Source organism: Leptosomus discolor, chromosome 22 (genome assembly GCF_034619465.1).
Source record: "Leptosomus discolor isolate bLepDis1 chromosome 22, bLepDis1.hap2, whole genome shotgun sequence".
NCBI lineage: Eukaryota > Metazoa > Chordata > Aves > Leptosomiformes > Leptosomidae > Leptosomus > Leptosomus discolor.
The window spans coordinates 1,645,008-1,656,461 of NC_141412.1; the positions used below are offsets into that span (position 1 = coordinate 1,645,008).

The 11,454-nt window shown below is 43.6% G+C and overlaps 1 protein-coding gene across 1 annotated transcript in view; it reads right to left on the reverse strand.

Annotated features, from left to right (window-relative positions):
• The window catches only part of NCAM1 (neural cell adhesion molecule 1), a 59,331-nt gene extending 48,854 nt beyond the window's left edge, over positions 1-10,477 (reverse strand). The window contains exons 1-8 of the mRNA XM_086476774.1: positions 10,351-10,477; positions 8,899-8,973; positions 7,156-7,374; positions 6,268-6,411; positions 5,257-5,394; positions 4,641-4,758; positions 3,075-3,244; positions 2,060-2,202 (exon numbers count right to left, since the gene is read on the reverse strand). Coding sequence (XP_086332900.1) covers positions 2,060-2,202; positions 3,075-3,244; positions 4,641-4,758; positions 5,257-5,394; positions 6,268-6,411; positions 7,156-7,374; positions 8,899-8,973; positions 10,351-10,477 — 1,134 coding nt within the window. The remainder of the gene's footprint in view (positions 1-2,059; positions 2,203-3,074; positions 3,245-4,640; positions 4,759-5,256; positions 5,395-6,267; positions 6,412-7,155; positions 7,375-8,898; positions 8,974-10,350) is intronic.
• Between the last annotated feature and the right edge of the window lie 977 nt (positions 10,478-11,454).

The window sequence follows — 11,454 nt, forward strand, 5'->3', positions numbered from 1 at the left end:
AGGTTTTTCTGAAGAACCAAATGTTCATGGGAGTTAAGGCAGCTCTAGACCTTTAAAAATCCAGACTTAAGTATGATTACAAAAGTAAACCACATGTAGCAAGACAGATGCATCCAAGTACCTAAAGCATATTCAAAAGTAGGGCTTGATAATTTAAAAAATAATATCGTATGTCCCACATCAAAGACGACCCACTTCCCTGTACTATCTCAAACCCAGTAAGTGGATAGTAAACTGAACATATGCATTTGGTTGCACATGTAGTAGAATGTTTAGAGCTATTTTGACCTGAGGATTCTCTGGACATCTGTACCATTCACCTAAACTTGAAGTACAAGATAGAGAATAGGGAGAAGTAAAAACCAAAACAAAATACACACAACAACAAAAAAAAAAATCCTGCCTAGAAAGTGCATGGTATACGATACAAAAAAAAAAAATAAAAAAAGAAAAAGAAAAAACCTTTGCCCTGACGGTAGTACTTCAAACTTCTGATTCTCACCTCATCCGTATAAGCAACTATCAGAGTATTAACATTTTCCTTAATATTGACCAACTTAATAGCATCAAGCAGGATATACAAGATTCTCAAAAATGGTTAGCAGTTTTGCCACTGAGATCTTGTTAGTCTAATTGGGCTGGACACAGGGGATCTCTGCAAATAGGCTCTCCTACCTTCTTCTACTTGATTTAGCGTTATTTCCGGTTTTATATTCTTCTCCCTGTCCAAGCTCTTTTCTGTGGCTGTGATCCAAACCCTAACGCTGGAAGCACTAGAGCACTTAGCTCCTCCCACGGCTCTCCTACACGGAGACAAGGCCATGAATAACCTCAACCTGTCAAAACAGGTCCCCGAGTCGTACTGTAGCGAGAGCACAAGCCAACAGCTTTTGAAGGCAACGGAAATCTCTCTCTAAACATTGCAGGGATTTACACTAGCCCTCAAATCCAAACAATGTTAAGAAAGAATTAAGGCTAGAAAACTTTGGCACCCTGATTACTAAGTTACATGAACAACACAGTAAAGAGCTGACATCACGGAGGCAATTAAAAAAGCTCATTTAGGAGGCTACAGTGTAGAACGGCAGCTGTGTGAATGACTGACAGCAGATGCCTCTGTCGCTTTAAGACTTTCATACTGTATCAACTGCTGCCTTCATACTGAGTCAGAACCACTGGTATGTCCAAGTTAGCTGAGCCTTGAAGGATCCTGTTATTAGCAGATTATTAATAAGCAACAACTCCTTACTCCAGCTTTTGTCTAGGTTGGTTCTAAACTACGCCTCCTGATCACTTTACGCAACTATTACGAAGTATCTACAGCACATCCTATCCTTGTCTAGTTAGGGGGAATTGTGGCCTACAAAAAGCCCAGCACTCTTCCTTAAAAGAAAAACTGCTAATTATTTTTGCCTTTTGAGAACAAAATGGTATTGATGTGATCAACAAAACAGGTGAACACAAAGGCAGCCAGGCTTTTGTGCTTCAGATACATGCAGTATTAGAATACAATACAGAAGGGCAAGAAGGAATTAACAGGCTCATTTTGGTCCACTGCATCTTTGAGAGATAATACCCGACACTTCTACACCTGCCACCCTCCCAGATCATCTAATCATCATGACGACAACATAGACAACAGTGGAATCAGGGTGCTCATTCCGAGCTCTCAGCTTGGAAACAGAAGGGAAAAACCCTTTCACAAACTTCCTGCAACTGTAGGTCCCTTTGGAAACTCCTCTGAAAAGGGTCCAGGGCCTTCAAGTTAATTCAACTCAGAGTGATACCAGCAGGAATTAAAAAAGCATATCCTCAGTTGTTATAAACCGAGATGGCTCTTCATACAAAAGGACACCTATGGCACTACTTGAGCTGTGGAGCTGACCCTTTAGCAGACAGTCTGCGCAGGACCACACGTGTTCCCACTGCAGCAGGGAATCACCATGATTTCCATGTGCATCTGCGGGTGGCTATCATGCATTCTGGATCAGCAGAGGCAGGCAGATACAAGCTGCACTGATCCCAGCAAATAAGACCGTGGCTTTGGGAAGGGTTATACCTTCTCTTCATTGCTGATGTTCCGGGTGGAAGTCCTCCAAGTGATGGAAGGGATTGGGTCCCCAGATGCCTCACAGGTCAGTGTGATCTGATCCTCCAGCTCCATGGCTGTTTTATTCTCCACATAGGTGATTTTGGGTTTTGCTGAAAAAAAAATGCAACTTTGATTCAGCTGATGCTCAGAATGAAGCTTGCCTGTCAACAGCAACGTTTGAAACAAGCAACACCGGGGAAAAAAGGCTTCTGAATTGGCGCAAGTTTACTGCCATGTGAGGAAGGGAGCAGAGTGCCATTTGAGAAGAGGTACCTCCACGCAGAACTGGAGGATGACCTTTTCTACACATGCTTACAGCTGAGGCTTGTAAGAGAGGACTAGAAGGTGTATCTGAAGTAGAACTCATTTAAGAGTGTACAAATGAGCAGTCCCTGGGATTATCAGCTAAGTCTTCCACCTCGCCGTCTGCTTTCTCCGCCCCAAATTAGCCTTTTGATAAGCAGCTTTGTCAAGGGGCTGCAGAGGGATGGGACAGGAAGGATTATGTCCCTTAACACTCCCAGATTCACAGAAGGTAGGAAAGCTGCTGATTCATTCCTGCAAGCCTGAGGTCACTCACACAGCGGTGAGGGTGGAGTTCACCTCCCTGTCCAGCTTATAGCAAGCCCCACTGAAGTGCTAAAGCCCTTTTAATAGCAGAATTGGCTGGAATAGGATTCAGCCCTCTGGGCCTGGAAGATATTTCAAGTACCATGTGAATCTCGCACCACCCCATGCACAGGACTGAATTTCTTTTATCAGAAAGGAAGCAGAATGGAGTTGGCACCTGTTTCAGACACATACACAGAATCTGGTTTGCCTAGCATGGTGGCAAAGGTGCACAGCATTACTTGCTAACAAAGCAGCTCTGGGTAAGCCCCATCAGGCATTAACTGGGATAAGTAGGTTACTTCCAGCTTGCACTAGTGAGCTACCAGTAGCCATCTGGATTGGAAAGAGGGGACCATAAGAGCATGTTTACCAAAGACTTTGAGATGAATGGTGGCATCCTGCTCGCCAGCCTTGTTCTCAGCGATGCAGATGTATTCTGCTTCGTCACTCTTATCCACCTTCTTGATGATGAGCTCGGACCCATCGTAGTTAAAACTGTATTTCTCTTCATCATCTGCCTCTTCTATTTGCTCTCCATCCCTGCAGGGCACAAAGCACACTAGCTGCATCAGGGAGGAGAAGCAATCAAAGGCGATTTGGTTTAGGCTTGTCATTAATGCTGGAACTGCATTACTACACTGAAACTTTCCAGGTTGAGAGGGACCACCACCTTTTCCTTTCCCCATGGGCTACAAAGTTTACAATTTGATCTGTTCTTAATCCCTCCTGCCTTAGGGCTCTTGACAGCTGAACTTTTTGCCTCCTGACACACATCACCAGGGTGGTGAAACACTGCAACAGGTTGCCCGGAGAGGTGAAACATCCAAGGTCAGGTTGGATGGGGCTCTGAGCAACCTGATCTAGCTAAAAATGTCCCTGCTCACTGCAGGGGGATTGGACTAGACCACCTTTAAAGGTCCCTTCCAACCCAAACTGTTCTATGATTCTATATATACAAGAGCTATAAACATCACTGAAGGTGTCTTCTGTCCTTGCATATCAAGGCAGTATTCCAAGTTGTCATTGGCTTTTTCAACATTACAACTTGTCCTCATAACATTCAGCAAAGGCTACACACTGCCTGACAGTGAAATCTAGACCCGATGAAATGAAGAGAAACACTTTAGATGTGGAATTCCTGGCATGACAAATGCAAGTTACAGCATCCACTTTTGCCTAAGTTCCCCCACCAGTGCAACACATGATAATAAACTGACCCATGGGACAGGTCTGGTCAGCATGAAGCTTCATCTCTGTCTGCAGCTTGACAAAGGATGCAGTAAGACAGTGAAAATTTGCTCTTTTTACTGTTGTTGTTTTTCCAGGAAGCTGTAGTGGTTTTGGCTGGGGCAGAGCTAATTTTCTTCATAGTAGCTCATATGGTGCTATGTTTTGGGTTTGCGACCAAAACAGCATCGGCAACACAACGATGTTTTAGCTATTGCTCAACAGTATACACGCAGTGTCAAACGGTTTTCTGTTTCTCACACTGCTCTGCCAGAGGGTGGTGCACAAGAAGTGGGAAGGGATACAGCTGGGAGAGCTGACCTGGCTGAATACCTGCCCGCCAATGGGAAGTAGTGAATGAATCCCTTATTTTTACTTTGCTTGTGTGCACAGCTTTTGCTTTACCTATGAAACTGTCTTTATCTCAACCAATGAGTTTTTGGATTTTACCCTTCTGATTCTATTCTCCATCCGACTCGAGGCAGGCGGGCGTGTAGTGAGTGGCTGTGTGGTACTTAGGTGCCTACCGAGGTTAACCCACAACAGAAGCTAACTACAATTCCGTTATGAGGCTGTTCTTTCTCTTGTGAGAAAAATGAATTAATCTTATTCCAGTTAAAATATTGCTTTCCCTCCAGCCTGGTTTTCTAGGCCTTGGTGAAAACATCCATGCTCACACACAATCAAGACACTGCACACAGCATCTTACTTTGTCCACGTCATGGTTGGCTCAGGAAAGCCATCAGCATCACATGCTAAGGTGACAGACTGGCTGAGGTTGGCAGTGGCATTCATAGTGCTCTGCCTGGCACGCACAGAAGGAGGTACTAGAAGAAAAGGAATCCACATTCAAGTTAGAAAGGACAGAAGATGTAAGCAAGACTGAGCCCCGGAAGGCTCTCTGTAAATCTCTGTAATACACACAGATGTCACTAGTAATTCAAACCCTTATGCCATTACCCACACATTTCAATCAACAGGTTTGATGCATGAGCTCTCCAAAGCAATCATCACAGGGAAGGAAGGGCAAGGGGTGGGGAGACACACAGAAAATCAGTATTGCGGACAAAACCACTTGTGAGTCCCAACAAGAGCAATACCCCAGTCTAAATCATGAGACACTTAGTTTCTCCTGACACGATAAACTCCTGTAAACATTTGGTAAACAGTCAGTTTCATGGACATTTTTATTTGACACAGCAGGGAAAGAGTAATAAGCTGATGGCAAATCTTAAGTGTGAATCTAAAGTAACATTTCATGAGCATCCTCAAGCGCAGGTGCCACATACCCTGTCTCCATACTAGCCTTACTCTAAGGTGCTCACCATTTACGATGACCTGAATATCTTTGAAGTTGATCTCCCCACGAGCCAAGATCCGGCCCTCACAGCGGTACGTCCCTTCATCTGTTTTCTTGATTCCCCGGATCTGCAGGTAGTTGTTGGACAGGACTATAAATCGAACTAGAAAAAGACAAAGGAAAGGTTCATCCAAGGATCTGCAGGAAAGCTCACTGCAGGTAATAGGTTCTTCTCCTCTCCTTGCCCCTTCTGGCTTGAGTCAAGACCAGCATAATAAAATTTTCCTTCCCACCACTTAATGGAGATACTGCTATAACTGGATCTGATGTATGCCAAGAAAGAAACCAGATGTGGGCAGCATGCAAACAGCTCTAGTACGTTATACCATAAATACACACGGAGAGATAAACAGACAAATACACACACACACACATATTTACATTTCATTAGTATCAGACAACAAGTGATTTGAAACTTGCCGCTCTTGCCAAGGGTGGCAGAGTTGCAGTCTTGCTACAGCTCCCTTGTGCCTTCAACAAGCAGACGTGGGGAACACAGCTGAGGCATGAATGCTCAACTGGAGTCATGGCTCTGGAGTCCCCTCTGCCAGTGAAAGGCTCCTCTGGGCATGACAGTCTGCAGCATTTTGAAAGAAAGGGAAAGGTTCTTGCAAGAGGCTTTTAGCCCCTTTTCCTTAGGAAGACTGGAGAGTGTCACAACGCGCAGCTTTTCTGTCTGATAGTATTTCTCTTATCCAAAATTTTTTTCTAGCATTCCTTGGCCTATTCCAGTGTCCAAGACTGGTGGCCATTTCTGTGGGAACTTTATTGCCCTGCCGTTGCCAGACCACAGCACCTTGAATAACTAAATTCACATCCTAAGACCTAGTGTTAGGTACAAATTGCTTCTCTCCTCCCTTGTGACCACTGCTGTTTTGTTCTCCTAAACCCCTCGTATGAGCCAGATTTGAGCCCTGATAGAGATGCACATTTGACCCCTGAATGGACAAGCACCAAGACACCTCTTGTGACTTACCATCTTTTTTTAGGATAACATCCCTGCCTTTGTGCTTCCAGATGATGGTAGGAGGCAGGGAGCTGACCACATCACACACAATCACAGCATCATCCCCTTCCTTGAATTCCTGCGGAGTGGGAGCATTCTTGAACATCAGCTTTTCTGAAAACAATGGAAGAAGAAAGTCACTGCAGCTTTCTCAGCACACCTCAAGCTGTGCTCCTGACTCAAGCCTGAGTAACACAAAGAAACCAGAGAGGACGTGTTCTGTAGAAATCATCTTGTTCCTGAGGGGATGATAAAAGGTGTGCCTGACTCAATGCACTGCAGCACAGGAGCCCCATTTTCCAGCCCTGCCTCCCTGGCCTATCAGTGTGCCAAATCAATACCTAGCTCACCAATTTGCCCACGCTGCCAAGAGAAAACATGAACTTGGAACTGCTCAGCTTCCCGGCAGGAAGGGGAGGAACTGCTATCATGGCTCTGCTAGACAATGTGCTGACGGCTTACTACAACCCTTCTGAGTGTGTGATCCTCTTTACTGAACACTAGGTTTATCTTATGAGATATGGCATGTCTGTCATTCACGGAAGCTGCTCACTCCTCCTAGATGTTTATGACATGCCAGAATCTTCTTCTACCCCTTGCTCTCCTGTCTTTCAGAAGAATTGGAAATGTCAGGAGACATGCTGGTAATGCCCTGACAAGCCAAGGTCCTAGTTCCCACTTACCCCTCAAAACCAAGAATGGAGAAGGTTGCATCTTCTTAGCATCCCCTTTATTTTCACTCTCCTCCTTCCCCTTTAAAAATAGCCTTTTGTAGGAAGTTAAAATGGTTGCCTGCCTAATCGTGCCTCATACATGTGCAAGGTAGACCAGAAAATAGCCTTGGAGCTGCTCTCTTACGGAAAATTTTCACATTGACGGTGGCCTCGGAGTCTCCTTCTTCCACGCTACTGACGACACATTTATAGATGCCAGCGTCATCAATGTTGGCATTGTAGATGGTGAGGGTGGAGGAGAAGTCATCATTCCGCACCACGGAGATGCGCTGTTGGTTCGGTGTCAGCTTTTCACCATTAGGGGAAAACCAGGAAATGTCTTTGTATTTGGCCTCCCCTGCCACTAGGGACAATAAAAGAAAACAGAGCAAATTGAAATGAGTTCCCAACAAATCTGCACAGAGAGAATTAAATACAACGAGTAGCACTATGCAGAAGATTGACCCAGGGGAAGGGCTTCTGGTACCTGAGAAGCAAGCAAAGAAAATTCTCTCTCACAGCACTGTCCTGCATTTGCTGGACATCACATGTCCATCACATTTGCTGTCCTGCAAAAATGATATTAGGTAGGTTTTATAATCTAAAAAGGGGTACAGTCATTTTAGCGTAGATTGGCCTTCTATGCATCCTGGAATCCCATGTCCCAGTCCTTCCACTAAGCAGATCAGACCGAAAAATAAAAATCTCTTCCTGCTTCAGCTCTATCATGTGTTCAATAAATACCCTATTCGCAGGCTGGGCTATTTTGCATACCAAAATGGTGTAGCAGCAGTTCTGGCACTGATCAACTTAAATCTTCTGCCGCATTCAGTGTAAATCAGAATCATTATTAAGTGGGTCCAAGCTGTCTCTGTCTTCCAGCTCACATCTGCATTTCTCAGTGTGGCTTTATTTGGGACAAACTGCTATTACTGGAGGAGCTTTAATTGATCCCACAGTTTTCTGAATGCAAATATCACAACAGCACTTGCTCAGAGTATATGGTCGTTTTTAAAGCACTGGCATTAACAAATTACTCTGATGTTAAGCACTCCGGGATCGGACAACTTCATTACTTGTCCCAGCCAGTATGCTCCAAAGGAATTGTGGTCCTCTGATGGCATCTTGCTCCCATAGCTCACTATAGCACCTATTTGCTCTGTGTCGTGATGCTTCAGGATGCTATCATGTCAGTGCTTCAACATACTAATTCCTCCCATTAGACACTAGGCCAGCTGCTTTCAGAAGACTCTCTGAAGAGGACACATGAAGGCTAATTTGGAAAATGCCATAAAATTGTAGGATCTGCTTTGGGGCACATGGACTGGGTCAGCACTGCACCACATAGTGCAGAAGAACAGGCTGGGGCAGTTAGTGGCCTGAACAAACAGTAAATTGTGTCACAAGAAATGCAGGTTTTCAGCAGCATTAAAACCCCTTAGTTGCAGAGGTAACAACTCTCAAGCCACCTAGAACTCCCATTACTGCTGTTAGCAGTTGATTAGAGAAATAATTTGGAAAAACAACAGGCTTAATTCTAAATTCAAAAGATCAAAGAGCTGTGGAACGATGCAAGGTGCCATTGTTGTGGCTATTGCTCTAGCTTAGAGACAACACATCAGTACTCGTTTTTTCATTCTAAAATCTGTTTGCTAGAGCTGCTTTCTGTTGCCAGCTCTCAAGGGAGAATGCATTTACTGTTTCCAGTGAACAGCATGTGTTGCCTTCGCTACGCAGTCTTATAAACCACAAGGGCATATAAGAAAGAAAGAGCAAGATATCTTGCAGCTAGACCTGGCACTGGAGCTTTTATCCCAGAGTTAATATGTTGATTGACCATCGCCGTAAACCCCGAGAGAAACCACTGATGCCATAAGGCATCACTCACCTTGACATAAGAAGAACTTAGATTCTCCAACGCTGATCTCCCCCTGGCTTGGAACAATGTCCACTTGTAGAGAGGCTGGAAAAGAAAAGAAAAGAAATGAGCGCGCAGAAGATGGTTAGACAATAGGAGTTGTCTTCAGCAAAAACTTTGCCAGCCTTCCAATCCCCCTGGCTCCTTTACTCATCCAACAGAAGAGCATAGGGTAGTACATCCTTGGCTTCCTAAGTGTTGCAGACTCAAAAGAAGTTGCCAACATTCAGAGTTGCTTCCAGCCCTTTACAAAGCCACACGGAATGATACAGAAAGGGCTGATTTATGTCCAAGTACCTACCACACTGCAATACTAGGGAGTACGCTTGGTATGCGCATCAGAACATCAAGCAGCCTGTAAGGACTCTTCTGAATTCAAACCGCAACCGGCTCAAAGGCCTACCCTGGCAGCAAATACAAGTTATCTTTACTTTGGAAACTTCTTGTTGCTCTATATGATACCACATTCATACAAGCCCCAGTCATCAACCATCACAAATGCAGAGTGGAAGTCACTGGCATACTCTGGGTCCTTGACCTTCCTTGATCTACTCCGATCTTCCAGTCAGAAACCTACTCCAAACAGCCGGCAAATTGGAGATGTTTATGGCAGACAGAGCACACCCGGATTAGGAAGGAAATTTCCTCTAGTATATACTGACAAGGACTGTTGACAGCTTGTGATTTCTGCCTTCACAGTACTGGCTGAGACTTGCTTCCAAGTTCATCCAGGCACAACTCACTTAACTCCCTCCTCCTGCAGATAGTAAAATATTAACAATACTTTGGTCTCCTCCACTGCCTTCTCATGGAGTATCAACAGTACTTTGGCTTTTACATCAGTGTTTTTTAATTGTTGGGTTTTCTCTTGATTTTTTATTTATTTATTTATTTTTAAATAAGAGACTGAAGATGTTTTGACAGCAGAGATGGAGCAGATGTTCCATGGACTTGAGTGAAGCATCTATTACATGCTTGTCCAGAATTGAGGGAGCCTGGAGTCAGTGAAAGATATTGCACCTTCTGTGCTCCCTACAACTGAATCCAGCACAGCCCCAAAAGGATCACTTAAAAATAATCCAAGTTAGATAATAATTCCAGAAAGAATATTTGAGGATACTGTTGCTGAAAAAAACCAGAAGTGATTCTCAGTGCTTTCAATCTCCCTTTGAACATCTTTATTTAACGCTTGTCTTTTCTGAGGGTACACTCTCACCTTCCTAGTACTTTTGAATGAAGTACATGTTGCCCTCTAGTTCCTGTATTCAGCCTGTTTTACTTCTGGGTAACCTAATTTCTCTCAACTATACTACATTAATATAATTCAATCCCAAACAGAACTGCAAGTACAAAGCACCAAATATAATAAAAGGCTAAGAGTTTATTAGATTCAGTGCATCGATGAGGACTAAAGAGCCCTACCTCTATAAGCCCATTTTTGTTGCCGTTTTTCTACAAATCTTTCCAACATCCGAATTTCACATTTGGAATCACATTCCGGGGTGCCCTTCCCTGGAAGGTCTCTGCTGTATGGAATGAGTGCAAGCATACTACAGGGAGATCTTAAATGTCTCAAATCCAGACCTTGAGTCCCTCCAGATCAGATTGCTGCTTTGCAGTACTATCTAAAGCACCTACCCTTCTGCATTACAATGGAACTAGATTTGAGCATAGACAATACTACAAACTCAATTAACGTCTTTGTGCAGCAGCTGCAGGAATGTGCAGTGATGCAAATACTCCAGAATGACATTACAGTAGTTTCCAGTATGAACACTCCCGAAGCTGGGGACATCAGCAAAAATACAAGCACTTTTAAAAATGGGACCTTTTTACGGTGTTTTCAAATTATCAATCAAAATGTTTTTCATGATCTTGTATTTGGCATGTCAGCAACAGCTTCTGTTTAGAAATTAAATTTATAGGATCAAGAATCCTTAGTCTCACCCAAATGCGAACAATTTAAGGAATATTTAGAGCTCCTGGGTGAACAGTTAAATCTTTGTTAAGGTTCAGAGGCTCCGATAATTACTGCTGTAAAAGCCTTCTCACGTTGACTCAGAAAGTAAAAAAGAAAGGCTAACATTGACAACAGAAGTCCAAAGTTCAGTTTTTTTAATCTGTATTTGGATATCTTAATTAACAGTTGGCCTTTCAAGAATAACCAACCTCTCTGAGCAGCTCTCTAAGAATTAGGGCAAGTCTCCTACCTCGATATCTAAGCACAGCTTAGAAGCCTACATTTGGAGTCCTGCTACTGGAAAAAAACAAAGTACTTTTTCCTCATTTAATTACAAAAGTGAAAGTTACGAGCATTTAATGGACAAAGGAGAAAGAACATACTGTTTTGGAAGCGTACCAGAAACCAAAAGCAGAAACCCAAAGATGCTGAATTTATTAAAACAAACCCATTTTAGTAGAATAAGGGGAGAATCAACAATCACAGCAAAGCAAGTAAGACAACCAAGATGAAAGATAACCAGATTTCTGGCCTGTGTTGCGTGTGGTCCAGTAGGACAACTTATT